This window comes from Schistocerca gregaria, chromosome 2, assembly GCF_023897955.1.
Source record: "Schistocerca gregaria isolate iqSchGreg1 chromosome 2, iqSchGreg1.2, whole genome shotgun sequence".
NCBI classification, from domain to species: Eukaryota; Metazoa; Arthropoda; class Insecta; order Orthoptera; family Acrididae; genus Schistocerca; species Schistocerca gregaria.
The window spans coordinates 417862700-417883805 of record NC_064921.1 but is presented as its reverse complement, the minus strand read 5'-3'; the positions used below and the strand labels follow the sequence as shown (position 1 = coordinate 417883805).

General features: G+C 40.7%; 1 protein-coding gene across 1 annotated transcript in view; it reads right to left on the bottom strand.

The window, feature by feature from the left end:
* The window catches only part of LOC126323748 (uncharacterized), a 690513-nt gene that overhangs the window by 27876 nt on the left and 641531 nt on the right, over positions 1–21106 (bottom strand). The window contains exon 4 of the mRNA XM_049994749.1: positions 14588–14682. Within this exon, the coding sequence (XP_049850706.1) occupies positions 14588–14636 (49 nt within the window). The 5' untranslated portion in view covers positions 14637–14682. The remainder of the gene's footprint in view (positions 1–14587; positions 14683–21106) is intronic.

The following is a 21106-nucleotide window of genomic DNA, read 5'->3' as shown; positions in this document are numbered from 1 at the left end:
TTAATGTAAGTGATGGGAGCGAACAGAGACAATGATTAAAATTTTATATTTTCGTTTATTGATAAGCACATTTACGGGAACAACAAATAAAATGAACAATCAAAACCAGTGTCAATTATATCTGTCGAAATCAGCATGAAGATTAAATAGAAAGCAGTGTCACTGCCCTTTTAGTTGAATTATTTCTTACCCTCTGAAGAATTTGCTGTCCCACGAAGTCCAACGATGACTGACAACTGTTTAATCCTGTAATTCTCGATCAGAACAATGACCGGAGGTTGGCGACTAAAACCGAGAAGTCCACACATTCATTTTCACTGCAAAAGGAGATGAGACAGGAGACCGTCGAGGATTCCACAAGTGTGAAATCAACTCCCACTACTCAGCAAGTGCTGCGATTTGTGCTCATCGTAAATATGACCTTGCTGCGCCGATATGTGTGTTGCATTTGAGATGGCTCTTCACAGAGACAGGGTCGGTAACGCCTCGGGACTCCAAGATGACGCAGTCTCCACCACACTGCTACGCGAAATCGATCAGAACACCATTGCATCCTAGCCCAAATTTGATGCGCACACTTTTCATAGCCGGATCTGCTTTCCTTGCGGCTCTGACTTATGCCCCACCTATTCCGTGCCGTTAAAAGGCGTCAGTGGCCAGTCACAGAAATAGGAATCACTGCTTTCCAATCACGAGGGTTCCTTCCAACAGAGAATTCTGCCAAAATCGCGAGTATTTTTCAATCTCCACTGACAACAAACAATAACTCTCCCCTGGTACCAAAAAGCATTCACTTCTGCGCAGCGAACTGACGTCCCATATCTTTACGCCAACCGCACATTCCCCAGCCAACGTCCATAAGGTCGAAACTGGGTTCGAATAATTCAGAGAGGACCGCTACAAGGTTTGAGTTTGTTTCCTGTGGCCCTCGCTTTCTACAGATGATACTTGTACGACTAGTATTAGCGATGTTGTTAAACGACAGTCAGACAATGATTTTCGAAGGCTACATTTGTGATGGGAGAATATCTATACGTACTTCGATAAAAGATTACAGCTTACACCAGTAAAGAGAGAAAGAAGAGGAGGGCCTCAGTTTATTTCGCCAAACTCCATGTTTGAATGATCCGCAGACTACTGAAGAAGATTTATCATCTGCTCGTGGTGGTCCGTGGGAAAAACGGGATTGGTGAAGAATATGACTCCTTAATGAAAAACAGAAATTGGCCGTTGACAGATCTTCAGCAAGAGAACAGATTATTGCCTTGTAAGTACAAATTTAAGAGGAATACAAATGAGAAGAAAGAAACAATTCAGTATAACCAAACATTAGTGATTAAGGGAAGTGTTCAAAGAAAAGTTGCTGATTCTGATGAAGTCTACACTAGGTACACTTCGGCTGAGCACCTGTCTGCTTCTCCCGAAGAATACATCCTAGACATGGAGTAGATGGATAGAGTAAGCGCCTTTCTGGAGGACACTGACATCGAAATTAATGTGTCACATCCAGCGATGTGCTCAGAAAGCACACAGATACGTTTGCTACGTAAGTGTCTGTCTGGTTTGAAGCAGTACAGTGGTATCTGAAGTTGAGCAATATGCTGTTTGAAATAGGACTCAAAAAATCAAGAATTGAACTCTTTGTGTACTTCTTTGTTGACAAATTGATAATACTATTCCTTACAGTGTGTGTACGTGAAAAATGAATTTTTGCTGGTTATTAAGGAAGCAATCTAGAAATGAAAGAAAAACGGAAAGAAATAGTTTTCATGATAGATATTGGTGAATTAAACCAATGAATTGGCACGAACTAGGACATGACTAGAAATCGTGAAACATGCGTGATTAAGTAGACGAAAAGAGATAAATAAGTGAAGTACTTTTTTGGAATTTCAAACTGCACACCTGTTCGAACTTCCATTGAAGTAAGCACAAAATCTGATAAAAATTTTACTGAAACAAGGGACATCACACACTACAAACAAGAGATAAGGTGTCTGCTGTATCGTACACAAGTGGCAACACTAGATATTTCATACGCTGTAAACAATTTAAGTCAGTGCTGGAATGATCCACAGAACCAACAATGGGTCGCCGTTAAACGAGTTTCCAGGTATATTTAGGGAGCCAACGATCTGCAACTACGTTTCACTACAGAGGACTCGACAGCAGGCCCGGATCTAGGGGAAGGGAATGGGCGGAAACCGGGTTATCTGCCCCGGGTAGCAATTTCAATTTCAGGGGGCCCAAGTTCGTATTCTTGAGAGAGAAAAAAAAAAGACTTGTTTCACAAAGCGCCTAGCATCCAGCGCACGTTTGTCTATTGATTATTCATATGATTTTGAAACGCATTCCTGTTGGTTTTTGAACATTTTTGAACACATTCTAACTTTATTTCTGAACTAATCATAAGTTGATTTTTGATGCTTACTTAGTGTAAGTTAAGTCTCCTGTAGGGGAATCCTGTCGCATCAAGAGATAAAAATCTTTGGCAGTCTATCTTGGTTTACGAGGTTGATTGGGTGCGCGAATGATCAGAGTAATTAGAGCTATTAGCGAAATGCATAGATTCAGACTACCACAATGGAAATAAACGGTTAACTGGAGTAACAGGTAAGAAAGATTACATATTAATCATATCGACGTATCCAAGAAAATGAAATTTGACAGAAAATTTTTTCCAGATCGCTATATTACTAAGGCCCAGTTGTACAGTCCACGGTTAGCAACCACTTAAGTTCTACTCGTATTCTCGAAATATTGCGAAAAACCCGTTGTACGAACGAACACGTAATAACGCGGAAACGGAGAATAAATGCGGCTTTAGCTAAATTGGTGTTATGGCAGGGATGACGAAGATAACTGGAAAATAAGTTTCGACAATGGCTGGAATAGCTACAGAATTAGTGATGACAGGATTGTTCGTTAGTAGGACGAATGAGAAGAAATGGGGACATCATACAAATTATAGCGAAGAATATGCCGGTTTCAAATTTATACACAAATTTCGTATTGCTACTTTTCGATCTCATGCTTGAGAAACTGGAGTGTTTGAATGAGATGTGAAACTATTTCCTAACATCAAACTTTTTATTTGCTGTAGGTCTAATTGTCATTTGATATTGCTACTTCGTTAATTATAGTCTTTCGTGTTATTTATGCAAATGAGATGGATAAAAATGATGGAAGCAGTCACGCTTATTTCGCGTGCCTAACAATTGCTGCAATATTACGTTTCATCTAGCAGAGAAAATAGACGTAATCAAATCAAGAAACCACAACAGTCTTTGGTATTGTTTGCATTTACAGATCTTTCAGTATTAGACAACGGTAGTTTGGTATTTCATGTGGCAAAACGTTTGACGAAATGAGGTAATAGATTCTTTCACATAAAGGAAAGTACGCCTTGTACAGCTGTAGCCAAGTTATATGACAAAAAATGTCGGGACCGAAGGATTGAAGAATCGTGTCTATATAGCTTGTCACTTGTCTTTACTGATTTTATGTTTATTATATTCAATTTTATGTCTCGCAAATTAGAAAGTTGTTAGCTAATAGGCAATAAAGAGTGATAATTTTCTGAAGAGTTCCAATTCTCCCTATTGCAAATAGTCTCAGCCAGTATTAGCTGTGAGTTTTTCTAAGGGGGTGGGCTGTCAAACCGGCCGACTCGAAGCAGGAGAGGCGCTACAGGACATTTTAATTTCCTCTGCTTGAATATGGGTTTGATGGCTTCCATTGCAAAATATACATCTTTGTCTTTCTAACAGCGAAATAAAGTGGCGTCCGATAGGAGAACGCTGTATGAAGAGGTGTGGCACTGCACTTTGGCACCCTTAAGACCAAACAAAAAGTCTTCCAGTTCCTCTAACATATATGTTTCATGTACCAAAGTTCTCTCAGAAAGATGTGTACTACAAAATGAACATATTTTTGAAAAATCTGTTGTTAAAAAAATTTTAGCTTCCTATTTCGATCGCTCGAGGACGTTGAAGCGGGGGGGGGGGGGGGGGGGGGGGGGATGATGTGGCGCTACTATCAAGCTTTTCCCTACGGTTCGGAAGTATCATTGATCCGGAGCTGCTCGACAGGAATAACTGGATACTGCGATGCGGCCTGGGAGATTCGTCTTTCACTTTCAGAAAGGCGATATTGTATGGAATTCGTGCAAACAGCGAGCGTTCTCAGGTAAAAATAGTGTAACGAAGAAAGAAATCGCGTGATTTGTTGGCAGATAGCTTGACTAAAGGAAAAATATGCGAAAATCATTTGTATTGTGCCAATAAAACGGGTTTGTCTTTTTCGTGGAGCCATCATACGTGCAGCACCAAATTGAATTCCCGTCCGCTTGCTTTACAATAGACAAGAATGTCGTGATTAACCAATAGGAATAATAACTGGCGCATTGCTTGCATTTTAAGCGTACACTCATAACCACAAAAACCAGTTCAGTTTCATGGAGTGATAATATGTACACCATCAAACTTGATTCCCATCTGCTTACTTTATAATAGACAAGGGCATTGTAATCAGCTAACAGAAATGGTGACTGGCGCATTGTTTGCATTATAATCGTACAGTCATAGCTTCACTGAATATGGACTAGAAAATATTAAAAAAAATACTTGTTACAAGTTGATGACTACTGAGTCATCGACACGCATTTTATAGTAACAAAAACTTGCAGTACGACTATTCAAATTCTTAAAAAAATCGTAGTTCTGTGTTATTTATATAAATGTCAGCCAATGTCCGCAACAGACAGCTACACATAGCCAGACGACACTCTCGTGCATAAATTTCTCCTTAGAAAATAAAACATTTATTGGCCACAGTCAACTGTAACAGTTTCCTGTATTTCATTAGGGTTCCCCATATTAACTCTAAGAACTCAGGGTTTTTGTATATTTTTATGCACATTACCTGTATCAAACGATATAAGATTAGTATACCACTGTCCTGTATACACAGAGTTTTAATTTCTTGTGCTACAACTTGTCAGTTACTAACCTTACCACGTTTTTTATACCTGTAATATTCTTTAAACAGTCCATCTAGGTTTTTACCTAAATTATATGCAGTACTGTTTAGGAATTAACAGTGGTCTAATTCGGAACACACTCTACAAATTTTTGGTGTTCTCAGATTCGTACTAATACCTTCTTTAGGCTCCTTATCAAGGGAATGAAATTACAGTACTTGAGCTTTTTCTTAAAATATCAATGAAATTAACAGTGAGGACTTTACTTAGTTTGTTAATTTTGCTTTACCAATAAAACTGTACTATTTTAGCTTTTTAAACAATTTCCTTCATAATTAAAAAATCTTGTTCCCTCATCTGTCTGTGAACCGATTGTCTAATTTGTTGTCAGTGTCTCCTTGATGCTTTCAATGATTCTGTAATCCTCATTACTTTTTGGTAATTATTTTTGCATCTACCCACACGATGTTCTAGCAACTGTACTTATAATTACATTTTTTCTTCTACTAACAGCAACCCAACTTTGCAAAGAGAAAAACATACACAACAGCATGATCATTGGTTCACATATTTGTAAATAATCTGTGAGTAATTTTTTTTTATTTTGAATATTCAGGCTGTAAATTGTTATTATAAAAGATACAGTGATGGCTCAGTAGCCTTGTTGAAGGCTCTCTGACTGAAATACAATCAACGCATTATGATCTGAATAGCATCAATTATAAAATTCAATTTACCAAAACCACTAATCTCCTTGACTTAAAAATTGTTAATACCACCAACAGACGCTAGATAGGATTTTTCCAGAAACTATCAACTACTGACTGTTTAATTGGCAACTGATCTAGTTGTCAAAGTACACATTAAAATGCTTCCTTCAACTATGCAGTACACTTGTACACCAGTCTTCTACTGAACAGTGAAGAGATTGAGACAGAACTAAATTTTTGCAGTCAACAATGGGTATACGCCAGATGTAGTCACAATATTATAAGAAAAGAAAATTACTGGTAATAAGGCCTTGCTATTGTGAAAATTACCCCAATTAGAGGCGACCAACAAGTGAAAAAGTACGCATTTGTTAGCCTGCCATACTTAGGCACTGCATCAAACAAAATTTCTAAAACATTTGATAGAGAAAAATGTCTCAGTAGATTTCCAAACCAATAAAAACTTAGGCAACATCCGTAGACACAGTATAAATAAAACCATTGCAATGAGAAGATCCAGTCTCTACAAGATTATGTATCACACATATGACATATACACTCCTGGAAATGGAAAAAAGAACACATTGACACCGGTGTGTCAGACCCACCATACTTGCTCCGGACACTGCGAGAGGGCTGTACAAGCAATGATCACACGCATGGCACAGCGGACACACCAGGAACCACGGTGTTGGCCGTCGAATGGCGCTAGCTGCACAGCATTTGTGCACCGCCGCCGTCAGTGTCAGCCAGTTTGCCGTGGCATACGGAGCTCCATCGCAGTCTTTAACACTGGTAGCATGCCGCGACAGCGTGGACGTGAACCGTATGTGCAGTTGACGGACTTTGAGCGAGGGCGTATAGTGGGCATGCGGGAGGCCTGGTGGACGTACCGCCGAATTGCTCAACACGTGGGGCGTGAGGTCTCCACAGTACATCGATGTTGTCGCCAGTGGTCGGCGGAAGGTGCACGTGCCCGTCGACCTGGGACCGGACCTCAGCGACGCACGGATGCACGCCAAGACCGTAGGATCCTACGTAGTGCCGTAGGGGACCGCACCGCCACTTCCCAGAAAATTAGGGACACTGTTGCTCCTGGGGTATCGGCGAGGACCATTCGCAACCGTCTCCATAAAGCTGGGCTACGGTCCCGCACACCGTTAGGCCGTCTTCCGCTCACGCCCCAACATCGTGCAGCCCGCCTCCAGTGGTGTCGCGACAGGCGTGAATGGATGGACGAATGGAGACGTGTCGTCTTCAGCGATGAGAGTCGCTTCTGCCTTGGTGCCAATGATGGTCGTATGCGTGTTTGGCGCCGTGCAGGTGAGCGCCACAATCAGGACTGCATACGACCGAGGCACACAGGGTCAACACCCGGCATCATAGTGTGGGGAGTGATCTCCTACACTGGCCGTACACCTCTGGTGATCGTCGAGGGGACACTGAATAGTGCACGCTACATCCAAACCGTCATCGAACCCATCGTTCTACCATTCCTAGACCGGCAAGGGAACTTGCTGCTCCAACAGGACAATGCACGTCCGCATGTATCCCGTGCCACCCAACGTGCTCTAGAAGGTGTGTCAACTACCCTGGCCAGCAAGATCTCCGGATCTGTCCCCCATTGAGCATGTTTGGGACTGGATGAAGCGTCGTCTCACGCGGTCTGCACGTCCAGCACGAACGCTGGTCCAACTGAGGCGCCAGGTGGAAATGGCATGGCAAGCCGTTCCACAGGACTACATCCAGCATCTCTACGATAGTCTCCATGGGAGAAAGCAGCCTGCATTGCTGCGAAAGGTGGACATACACTGTACTAGTGCCGACATTGTGCATGCTCTGTTGTTTGTGTCTATGTGCCTGTGGTTCTGTCAGTGTGATCATGTGATGTATCTGACCCCAGGAATGTGTCAATAAAGTTCCCCCTTCCTGGGACAATGAATTCACGGTGTTCTTATTTCAATTTCCAGGAGAGTAGTACATTGAAAAGATTGGGTGCTCTTCTGACAATAGGTTTAAAGACATGTTTTGAAACAGAGAGATGTATTTCAGTATTCACAAAGTTATTACAGAAGAATAACTACCAAGTGAAATAGAGTGAAGTGGCTTTTTACTTGTGCATACACTACATGAAAACGAGAAAATGAATATAGTATAGGAAATGGAAATACAAAACTGTGTGATTAACTCTCTGCATGATCTACTAAATAATCAACTACTACAGCATCATTAGACATCATTTGAGAAGTGTTAATTTATCATCGCCTTTAATACAATCATATACCTTTTAGGACACTATAAAGATTTTCCACCAACCAAAAGATTTAGCTTGGTCATGAGTGTATATAAATATTTTTATGCTGCAGTTCTCTATACTATGTCGCTATACTAGGATCATTGTAATTTTAATTTTATAGATATACACAATATATGTTGACAATGTATGGTGACTGCCAATTTTCTTTTAATTTAGCTACTGGGCTACAAACATTAGCTGTGTTGTAATGTGAGGTTCATATTATCTGCGTAGCGATAACATTGAACCCTGACTGTATGCCTGAATGATGAAAAATAAGAAAGGTTAATTCAGTGCTAGTATACTATCCCAATAACACAATCATATATCTCATAGGACCTTTCTATTTCTACTAACTTTTAATATTTAGAAACTGACAAATAATTTAAATACATTTTGCTAGTTATTATTTGTAAATGATATCTAAAGACAGTATACAGAACCTATTATATGTGGTTCAGATGGATGCATGGTAAGATTAGTATAACAACATTAACATAAAATTAGAGAATGTTTATGTATTACTTCTGTATATGGTTATGTACATAATGCAGAATGATTATGTAGCATCTTCAGAATTTTCCTCCCTTTCCCCCTTCAGCTTTTCCTCCTTCACTCCACTTTCATCACCCTCTATCTCCTTTATTAAACTTTTTCCAGTAAGTTGTGACAGATTTTTTTATATTATTACTTACAAATATGAGTGTTTTGGTATTTTAGTTTAAAAATGTATATAACGCTCATATATGTTTCAGATCTCCATATGATGGTGTTATTAAGACCACAATAATGTGAAGCTGAATGGTATTGCTACAGTATATGTTTATGTATAAGGGAGGGGATACCAAAATAAACCGGATTTATTTTTTACATATTTTCTAACTGTTTACAAAACAAATCTCTTTCGGAAGACTCTCCATTAAAGATAATACATTTGTCTTACCAGTGCTTCCCCTAATGGAAACATTTTCTGTAGTCATCTATAGAAATGGCTGATAGCTTCTCCCTCATTTTTTCTTGACATCTTCAATGCTGTCAAATCAGTGTCCTTTCATGCCCCTTTTCATGAGTGGAAATAAGAAAAAGTCGCACTGAGTCAGGGGAGTAATGTGTGGGGCAGCGAAACCACGTCATTCTTAGCCAAAAACTATCTAAAAGAGACGGCTGTGTTTGCAAGTGCATTGTCATGGTGGAAGAATCAGTCTCCTGTCTGCCACAAATCGGGCCTTTTTTGACGAACACTGTTGCGCAATCTTCATAAAACTTCCAAATAAAAGATTTGATTGACAAGCTGTCAAATTTTTTCTATGTTTCGATGATTTGAATAGTTGATAGTCGTTAAGAACGAAGTTTGTCATCAATCGACATACCGCCGTTTTACCATAGTGTCATTCTGGTAAGCTGTTTTCAACACTAAAACAGTTTCAGCAGCATTCTTATTTAGCAGAAAACAAAATTTCACAGCTGCACATTGTTCACTTAAACCTGCCATCATGTAAAACGAAACAAGACCAAAACAGCGCTAGAAAAAACAGTCACTACACGTGAACACAACAGGTGACGTCGGCAACACAGGAGGCACTGAATTGGCAACGAGTTGCGCTATGATACACCTAGTGGTAGAAATGCGTCATACACAAGCTCTGCCCACAGCAGTGTTACTCTTTTTTGGATGGTGCACCTCCTTATAACGTGAAATATCAGTGTTCCGTCCTTCATGCTTCACTTGTTCCCCTTCAACTCTCCCTTCCTCCTTCACCAACTCCTACCCTATAACACCGCCAACGTTCTTCTACTTTAACTTTACAGCTATAAACAGTAATACATTATACTGTCTAAGTATTGACGCCAGTGAAACTATGAACGCATTCGTGAATTTAGATGAGTCATATAGACTAAGTCAGTACTAAAGTATTGTCTCCATACTATAGGTGTACATTGATCAGCCAAAACATTATGACCACCAACCTACAACCGACGTAAAACTGTCCAGGGGATAGCAGCGTCACCTGTTGTGGAATGACAGCTAGTCAGACACACACACAATGCATGTAGTATTAATGAGCATGCTTTCCGTGTGTAGAATGGTGCAGGCACACAATCCAACTGAGATTGACTGAGGGTAGATTGTGATGGTCCACATGCTCGACATGAAGATTTCGGAAAGTCCACGGCCTGTGAGGTGTTAGAGGAGTATTGTAGCGAGTGTCTTCATCACTTGGTGAACCCAATGTGGAACCACATCTGGACAGAATGGGGTTGGGCAGCCATCTTCATTAAAAGGATCGTACATCGTAGTCTGGTAAGACTGGTAAAACACGACAGGCTGGGAATTGTGACAGAATAAACATCAGACTTTAATGCTCCGAAGAGTTCAAGTGTACGTGAACACACAGAGCACTGAACACACATAACAAAGAGCATCCACAGCCGACGACACAATGTTAACACTGCAACATCGACATCTATTAATTAAATGGATATGTAACCATCGGCACTGGATGATAGCAGAGCATTGCATGGTCTGATGAATCCCTTTTCCATTAGGAAGACGGCAGGCCACAAATCCACCATCTACTAGAGGAATAGCTCCTTGACAGAAGTACTGCAAGACACAGATAAGGTGGTGGCAGTCCCATTATTCTCTGGGGATCATTCATATTGGTCATCCGTAGGTCCACTGGATTTTGGGCAAGGCAGCATGAAGGTCAAGGATTATTGTGCACTGGTTACAAACACGTACACCTCTTCATAACGATCATGTTTCCTGATGGCAGTAGCATTTTCAACAAGATAATCCGTGGTGTCACAAGGCCAGAAGTGTAGCTAAGTGGTCTGAAGAATGCAGTGGCGATGTGATGGTCTGCTAACTCGAGGGTCTGAACCCGATTGAACCAATATGCGACATGATTCAATGTGGCATCAGAGCTCATCCCCTCTCTCTCTGGAATTTATGCGACGTAGGTGATTTGCATGTGCAACTACAGTACCCCCTCTCTTCACTAACCTACTAAGGCCTCATTGCTCCTATGTCACGACACGTTGTCGCTGTTATTCTTGCCAAAGTGGACATACCAGCTATTCGGTAGATGGTCTTAATCCAACAACTTACCTAATTTTTAATCTCTAACAACTTTCCAACAGTTTTTGTTAAATATTCTTCTTTTATTAACAGGTACTAGCCAAGTTTCAGGTGGAGACTATTTTCAGACCTACTAAGAAAATTAGTGAATGCCTAAGATCAACAAAAGATGCTCGTCACCTCCTAGCCCCCCCAGGGATATATAAAATTCCGTGTAGTTGTGGCAGGGTTAACATACGAATTAGAAAAAGAAACATCAATACACCGTTGACGGAGCACAAAAGAAAGTGTCGCTTGAGACATATCGACAAATTGGCAGTAGCGAAACATGTTTTTAAGGATGGAGATCACGAATAAAATTTGGTGATACAAGCGTGCTATCGAGGACGTATCATTATTATACACGTATATATAGAGAGGCAATTAAATCTCCAAACATCAATACAATTTTAATCGTAAAGAAGAAGGATTAAAATTGGACAAGATATGGCAGTCGACATTGCACCAATCAACGTAACAATCGATTGCTTGCAATCGAGAGAACAGACGATACCCAGAGATAGCTACACATCGACACCACGTGACGTGCAGTGGCGCCCTCTACGGCCTCCATATAAGCGGTGGCCCCAGCTCCTAGCAGCCAGTCGTTCACTCACCTCGGAAGATGTTCTCCGTAGTTGAGAACGAAACGTCAGGGAGAAGAAGTTCTACAGATCGACCACGGCAATTTAGCCCGGAAGTGTTTACTGATGGAGTTTTCTGCTATGACAATTTCTTGTGTGATTAATACAAATTCTGAAATTATTTTGAACTAACTTCCTTATGACCTAGAGATTTGAAACATTCAAAATATCTTAGAACTGCAAGACAGTGCAATATTAACTCTCTTTCTTGTATGAGAGTGTAGCCAAGGGTACTTCACTTTTATATCTGTCTAAATGCACTCATCAAATTTTGCAACTGACTTCAAATTAACTTCTCAATAAGCTAGACTCTTCAGCCTGTTAATATAGTTCAGAACAGGATGGCAATGGAATAGTAATTTGCTTCTGTCTGTTGTGTTGATTTGTTCTTCTGTCTTTTCTTTCTGTTTGATAGAAATTTCGTAACTGATTTCAAACTAATGAGCTAGAGACTTGGAACTACCTGCATAACTCAAAATTTGATAACGATGCAATATTGATTCGTTTTATTCTCTGCTGTTTGCCGAGGGATATTTCGTTTTTCTTCCTTGCTTATTTATTTATTTTAGGAAATGCATAGAATGCATATCTGAAGTATGAATATTTTGACTTATAACTAATACCTATTTTGTGCATACCATGTTTTCCATTGTAAGTCTTACAATATTTTTGTAGCTATTACAAATTTGGAATCATGAATTTTCAAAACTATATGTATGAAATCAGAAACTTATATGGGGCTGGGAGAAATTAGTTTACTTTATACTTTTTACTTCATTTTAAAAACAGGTTGTATTATATTTAAATGATTATTATTTGTATAATATATTTTAGTTTTAGAACGCATTTTTTTATTTATCAGTCGTCTGACTGGTTTGATGCATTTCACCACGAAATCCTCTGCTGTGCCAACATCTTCAACTCTGAGTGGCACTCTTAGCCTTCCTCCTCAGTTATTTGCTAAGTTTATTCCATTCTCTCTCTACCTCTTCAGTTCTTACGCTCTACAGCTCCCTCTAGTACTATGGTAGTTATTTCCTGATGTCTTAACTGATGCCCTACCACCTTGTCATTCCTTCTTGTCAGTATTTTCCATGTATTCGTTTCCTTACCGATTCTGTGGAGAACCTCCTCCTTCTTTACCTTTCAGTCCCCCTAATTTTCAACATTATTCTATAGTATCACATCTCAAATGCTTTGAGTCTGTTCTGTCTAGTTTTCCCACAGTCCATGACACTACCATACAAAACTGTGTTCCATATCTATATATTCAGAAATGTCTTCCCCAAATTAAGACCTATTTTTGATGCTAGTAGACTTAGCTTGGCCAGTAGTGCCTTTTCTCAAGTGCTAGTCTGCTTTTGACGTCCTCCTTCCTACATCCATCGTGGGTTATTTTATGGCCTAGTTTGCAGAATACCTTAGCTTCATCTAATGTGTATTCACCAGTTCAAATGTTTAGTTCTGCACTGTTCTCATTTCTGTTGATGTGTGTATAATCTACTATGTGTACTTCTAATCTTCACATGGTGTAACTAGTAAGACAACATTAATATAAAATTAATTATTTCTTGTATTACTGCAGTATATGATTATGTACGTAGTGTAACATGCCAGAGTACCATTTTCGTTCCTTCCTAGCCTTCCCCATTCCACCCTCTCCCCTCCGCCTCCACCTCCACCCCCAACATAATCCACTTCCCTTTTATCCCCCACCCCATCCACCTTTCCACATTCCATCTTCAGTACAATCATGTTTTAAATAATATATTATAAAAACTGTCTTCTTTTGGGAAAGCGTAAGGAACACCATTAAGTGTGTTCTGCACTCAGGGTTTTGCAGGTGTGTTGGTTTCTGAGTTTTGTGGTGTTTCTTGTCATTCGCATGAGTCTTGTGAAGAGTCGTGTGTATGCATTTCCTTTATGTATATCACCTGCAGTGATTTTATAGCCTTGCATCTATGAGATTTCTTTCAGGATCACGTTTTGTAACATATCTTAAACTGATCATATTGGCATTCCGAGAACGGAGATTCGTATTCTTCTACGCCAAACCAATAGTCTTGTTTTCCTTTCCCGGCACTGCCTTGAAAAGTCCAAAGATTATATGATTATATAACTTCATAACGAGTTGTGAAGTTTTTTGTTTTTTTTTTTGCCAAATGTTAATGTTAGTTGGCGTCTGGACATGATGCATGCAGGTCAAGCACTGTGTCAGCTGTCATATATGCAATACGGTATGTTGAGGTTCGTTTGCTGTGCACACTATTAGCCAAATTATGTATTGTGATCTGTGTTCACATCCTGTGATATGATGACTGACTTATAAGTACAGATATGTTATTTCGACGACGACATGTCATCTTATCATATTGGGCATCTTGTGGTACATTTAATTGTTTTTCAGTTCATTGTGTTCTTGATAATGGCAACAAATCCGACATAACGATTCTGTGAAACAATTGAATAGAAATTCCATATAAAAGTTTGTACATCATTGTAGTCCCCAAGGAAGCAAAGAGAAAAGAAGAGACATGACAGAAAAATTCAGGTAGCCTATGACAAGAAAATCGTGAAAGCAACATTTTTAGTCTGCATGCCACACTGAATTGAGGAATGTATTAATACAGACGTTTATGTTTGAAATAAGATTTGAATACAATGGAAAAGAAGTGTGATAACTGGGGACTGGTGCTTCAAGGTGCAACAGTTTCTATTTCCGTGAGTGTTTACTTTACAGACAGGCGTTGAAGTACTGTGACACGTTAATTTGACAATTGGAGAGAATGACAGAGAGCAGCAGTTGGCAGCAGTTGCAAGCAGAGGTTGGCAGACCTGTGAGGGTGAGCAGCAGGACGAGCCCCGTGGCGCACACCCGCCGCATCCCGCCGCGCCGCGCCGGCTACCTCCTCATCGCCGCCGTGCCACACCTGCAAAACACACGTTACATCATCACTGAACATGCTACTCAGTAATTCTGATGTCGTTTCTGTTCTGCTGCCTTATAGAATATTATTAAAATGGTACAAGGATCCTTCTGTTATCTTCATTGGAGAAAAGTGAATACTTGGTACAGCCACCAAGAGACATTAGACTCGTAATCTTCACTGAGTACTCTCCGTATATAAAGATTGGTTCATTCACGCTGAATTAAATTTTCTATTGATAAGTGGATGAGACTGTGTGATTGTTGAACAACTCTCATGTTTTTGCAATTCTGCTCGTTGCGCAGTCATCTATTGTATCATTTCAGTTTCTTCCTGCGGGTGGATTATGTAACTGTACCGTAGACATTATGTGTATAAAATTCTGTTACATACTAAAACTAACTAAAATAAACTCTCTACGAACAGGCCTTGGAAGGCCCAAAGGTACAGACTAATCGCCATTACTTGAAGCCTCAGTACATCGACCATAGTACTGTACACACGAATGAATGAAGAGATTGATGGAGTGACTAAGGGATTATTTGTAGAACGTACCCGGGTCTTCTTGGTGTATCGAAACCGGATTGCTGAACTCTACTGTTTATTGCTGTGGATTTTTTATATCCGTTAGCTTTTCGGTTTGTACAGTACTGTCGAAGGATCGGTCAGAGAGCTTCGATAGAAGCTGAGACTTCCACTAATTTCTGTCAGTCGTGTGTATTAATCAAGTAGTGTGTTGTGCATTAATTGAAAGTGACAGGTCGTTGTTCTGAGAACATGTATTGGAATTTAGCAAACAAATTCTTGTGTCATGCAGAATGGTACTTCAAAGAGTATTAACAATCAACAACAGAGACCTATGTGCCGAATACTTAGAAGGCGGTCATTCATAACATAAGTCTTTAAGTAGAAGCAGTTATACGTCTATTTTATAAGAGTCGCCAGTGATCGCCTTGAGTAGGCTGAAGCAACCTGAAAAATTTATGATCTCTTAGTATTTATTGCAGCAGGCCAAGACTGTCATCGTCACATCGCCTATATTTTAGTTTATCGTTCACCATTCCTAAATTAGGTACTCAATTTTTAAAGTAAACATCAGCAACACAAGCATTACTTGTAAAAGAGATAAGAGCACTTGTGGACAATTGAATCAATGTTCCTTTTTTTTCTCATAGGAAATGATGTTGTGGAGTAGCGTATGACTACAGTCCTTTCTTCGTTAACAAGACAAAATATGTAAACAAGTAGGCTGTTGTAATAAAAGCAAAAAATTAAAAATAAAAAAAATTATATACTGACTGAAATATTCATCCAAATTAAACTAACACGCTCTGTTTCAATACAAAAAGTTTCGAGCCTGAGTTAATGAACAGCAGAAAAAAGTTGAGATGGTGGTTTTAATGCTTCAAGTGTACTACGAATTCTCCCCACCCTCTCCCTCCCTACTTTATTACAACACAAAGAGGGTTCATACGACCATGTGAAAGTGTCAGAAAAATCCTACTTTAAGACACTGCTGAGATCGAGGGTCACACTGGCTTGGATGTCGGTTATGTCGTCAAACCGTTCCATCATCACATAAATTTCTTCATTTTGTGGTTCCGTGGTTAGTTCGTATTAACCACACTAGATTTTTTTCCAGACGAGAACTATTTATCTGTTGACTTTCAATGGAATCTCGACAGGCGTTGAAGCATTATTGTTTTAAATCGAGAATCAAAGTGAGCCGGACAAACTTTGTACACACTTCTCTCATTTTCGAAAAAGTCTAGAAAATACCTTGAACACTTGAATTAGTGATGTCTCTCCATTAAGATTTGTGGAACAAGAACGGTGAACCTCTGTTTTTGCTCACAACTGAAAGATGAAAAACACGTATGTTATTTAAAGTTGTTCATTCAAGCTGCCGCCGTGGTCACTGCGCTGACGTCGCTTCTACGCCAGTGTTAAAACCAGTCTCTGGATTTTTTTGACGGGCCGTGTAGACACATATTGTTGTTGTTGTGATCTTCAGTTCTGAGACTGGTTTGATGCAGCTCTCCATGCTACTCTATCCTGTGCAAGCTTCTTCATATCCCAGTTCCTATTGCAGCCTACATCCTTCTGAATCTGTTAAGAGTATTCATCTCTTGATCTCCGTCTACGATTTTTACCCTCCACGCTGCCCTCCAACACTAAATTGGTAACCCTTGATGCCTCAGAACATTTCCTACCAACCAATCCCTTCTTCTAGTCAAGTTGTGCCACAAAGTTCTCTTCTCCCACATATAGTAACAATAATAACCAAATTAAGTTAGAGGTAAAAATCTGCAAAATAAACATCTGTATTCACAATGGGAAAGTCCTCCTCCGCACACCGTCTGGTGATGAATATTGAGTATAAAGCATACTAGACCTATACTCGCCCCCCCCCCCCCCTTCCCACCCTCTCCACCCCCACCGACCACGCCTTCCCAGTTCCATTCGCATATAGTAAACGGGGAAAAAAGTTGTAGGACCTCGCTGTTTAAAGCCAGATACCCCAATTTTAGCATGGTGGTGATTATGGTATATGCTGTAGGCTCACACTTAAACGAACCCCTTATCACTATAACCCTGAAGGTCATTTCTTGAACTCACTCCGTCTATAAAATAAAGTGTCGAATTGTGCATTTCTTCTACGAATGTTCTCTATATTTATTGTTATTTGAATAGCACTGGAAAACTGAAAAGTGGTTCTGTGGGAGATCTCCATCACTTGTTCCTTAGCGTTATTGCAACAGATTTGAGCTCTTCACTAGCCTTATCCACAGCTGGACTGATATGGTAGTTCCATCATACATCACTCCGTACAAATAGATACTCGGGACAGCCGTTGAACCTAGACGGTGGGCTTGTTGTAGTCTCTCAAGTTGTTTGCTAATCTCTTGAGGTGCTAGAAAACAAAAGCCAATGAGATCGCCGCTGTAATTATGTCAATTGGTTCAAATGGCTCTGAGCACTATGGGACTTAAGTTATAAGGTCATCAGTCCCCGAGAACTTTAGAACTAATTAAACCTAAGTAACCTAAGGACATCACACACATAAATGCCCGAGGCAGGATTCGAACCTGCGAGCGTAGCGATCACGCGGTTCCAGACTGTAGCGCCTAGAACCGCTCGGCCATCCCGTCCGGCTAGTTATGTCAGTGCGGTAGACAATTGGAAAAATACTTTACAGAAATAGTTCTGCGCACAGACAGAAACGATACAAAGAAATACTGTAACGAAGGTATAAAAGTATTGCCTGAAGGTTGATGGTTTACCGGTCCCGTACACCGAACACTATGGACACCATATGACAATGTGTAGCTGCAGAATGAAATTTTCGCTTTGGAACGGGGTGTGCGCTGATATGAAACTTCCTGGCAGTTTGAAACTGTGTGCCGGTCCGGGACGGTAGAGCACTTGCCCGCGAAAGGCAAAGGTCCCGAGTTTGACTCTCGGTCCGGCACACAGTTTTAATCTGCCAGGAAGTTTCATATCAGAGCACACTCCGCTGCAGTGTGAAAACCTCTTTCTGGAAACATCCTCCAGGCTGTAGCTAAGCCGTGTCTCCGCAAATCCTTTCTTCCAGGAGTTCTAGTTCTGCTAGTTACGCAGGAGAGCTTCTGTGAAGTCTGGAATGCACGAGACGAGACACTGGCAGATTTGAGGCTGTGAGGACGGGTCGTGAGTCGTGCTTGGGTAGCTCAGACGCTATAATAGCTGGCTGTGGTGTAGCGGTAGCATATACAATTCATAAACGGCAGCTCAGCGTTTTCGGTCAGAGGGTTAGTTACTCTCCGTAATAAAAAAAAACTGAGTTAATCGGTCAACAACGAACTTCAACGGATGTCTTACGACGTCCGCCCCGAGCAGATGCAACGAACAAAAGCGAGCAAAATGAGATTCAAAAAAAAAAAAAAAATGGTTGACGGTAGAGCACTTGCCCGCGAAAGGCAAAGGTCCTGAGCTCGAGTCTCGGTGTGGCACACAATTTTAATCTGACAGGAAGTTTCAGGTATTTAAATGTTGATGGTGTGGGATTTGAAGTGTTATTCACTTTTATGGAGTCAATGATCTATAGAGATTAATATTGTGATACTAAGGACAGATGGGATGTTACATGAAGTATGAGAAAACTTGGCATCTGAAGTTACTGGGAAGATTGCATACGTATATGATTTGTATACAAATATTAATTTTGATAGTAGATACAAGCATATGCTTCCACGGCCATTGTCACAGTCACTAAAATATTTCTGTTTTTGTGACCGCATTGTTAATATGTAAATCTACGGACGTTTCGATCACTGTTGCCAGTGACCTGATTGAGGGTGTTTTTGTTTTTTAAACAAACCCAGAGTTTCAGGGATATAATTTGCAACTCTACGCTACTATTTAAACAAAAATTCGTACCTATTTATTCAGTCCACTATCATTTACTTGATTTCATGCAAGACGAATCTGGATAATGTTTCCTTACCTATTTACATTCTCGTGAAACACGTGTGAAGTAACTTCCTAGATCACTTGCAAGCCAATATCTCGAGGGCGTTACTGCCATGACGGAAGATATCGATTATTTATTGCTTTTGTGTCCAGATTTTATAACTACGCATATTGTGATAGTGCCGGCGTAGTGCCAACTTGTAATTCTGTCACCTGGCGGGAGTTAATTCCGAGATTGTGTACGGAGGAAAGTAGTTTAGACTTCGGAATGTCGCTTATTGGCGAATCACGATTTTAGAAATTGGGTAGATTGTAATGGGGAGACGTGTGTGTATAAATTGGTAAAAAAAGGAAGACCGACATTGATTTCTCGTTTCGTATATAGTGTGGAATGATATAAAAGAACTACGATCAAGAAAAATACTGGGTCGATAAATAAAAACTGACGATAGAGCAAAGTATTATTTTAGTCTCTTGTTCGGCTAAAGAATATTCTTTGAAGTCACTGCTTCAGAAACGGGATTATCTTACAAACGCTGCTTGGGATTAATATGGTTTCTGTAGGGAAGTGCGTTATGAGATTTTGACAACCTGAACGTATTTCAGTACCTGTAGTTTCACAATTTGCGGGAGAGTGGCTAAAAGCTTCCTTTTAGACTCTCACAGTTTTCCTCAGAGATATAGCTACAGTGCACCCCGGCTACGGCAAAAAAGGATTGCCCCGGCTGCGTACGCAACACGTGGAATTGTCGATGATGAAGATCTGGATGACGAGTGAGGTAAGTTCAATTACTGTCTTCTTACTCATATCTGTTGTCAACGGGGTAAACAAAATCTATATCTGCAACCATGGCAGTCGTGCGCTCGATCTGTATCGCTTATAAGTGATCTTGTAAATTACCATGTACAGTATCCTGGACAGTTTCTGCACACTGGGTATCTACAACGCGATTTTGTAAACGTCCCTAATGCAAGGCCCCTCTATAGCTCTGCAGACGGCTATTGCTTTCGCCTACAGCCTTTTGCTCTTCGCAATTGAAAGCTGTCAAAGGCGCTGCCAGCTGTCTGGAATTTCCTTAAATTCGGTCGACTTAGGGGTGACTCAGTAGTAAGGCGCAGATGTAGTAAAACATCATGGGTGATGCGGCTGTTTTTCTCGCTTCTCGTTATTTATGTCGTCATTTCTACCGAACAAGCACAGGTAGGTGATTCGTATCTTTATTGCAGCTTTTACTTGACAATAAGGGGTATACACTATGTGATCACAAGTATTCAGAAACTTGGCTAAAAAACTTCGAGGCGCCCTCCATCGGTAATGCAGGATTTGAATATGGTGTTGGCCCACCCTTAGCCTTGATGACAGCCTCCACTCTTGCAGACATACGTTCAGCCAGGTGCTGGAAAGTTTCTTGGGGAATGGCAGCCCCTCTTTCACTGAGTGCTGCACTGAGGAGAGTTATCGATGTCGGTCGGTGAGGCCCGGTACGAAGTAGATCTCAGGTCAGGTAACCACTCCGCCACAGGCCGCGCATTATGAGCAGGTGCTCGATCGAGTTGAAAGATGCAATCGCCATCGCCGAATTGCTCTTCAATAGTGGGAAGCAACAACGTGCTTAAAACAGCAGTGTAGGCCCGTGATATGATAGTGCCACGCAAAATTACAAGGGCTGCAAGCCCCTCCATCAGAAACAGGACGCACAACAACACCACAGCCTCCGAATTTTACTGATGGCACAACACACACTGGCAGATGACGTTCACCGGACATTGGCCATACCCACACCATGCCAACGGATCGCCACATTGTGTACCGTTATTCGTCACTCCACCCAACGTTTTTCCTCTGTTCAATCGTCCAATATATACGCTCCCTACACCAAGCGAGGGGTCGTTTGGCATTTACCAGCGTGGATTCAGCAGCTCAACCATGAAATACAAGTTTTCTCACCTCCCAACTAACTGTCATAGCACTTGC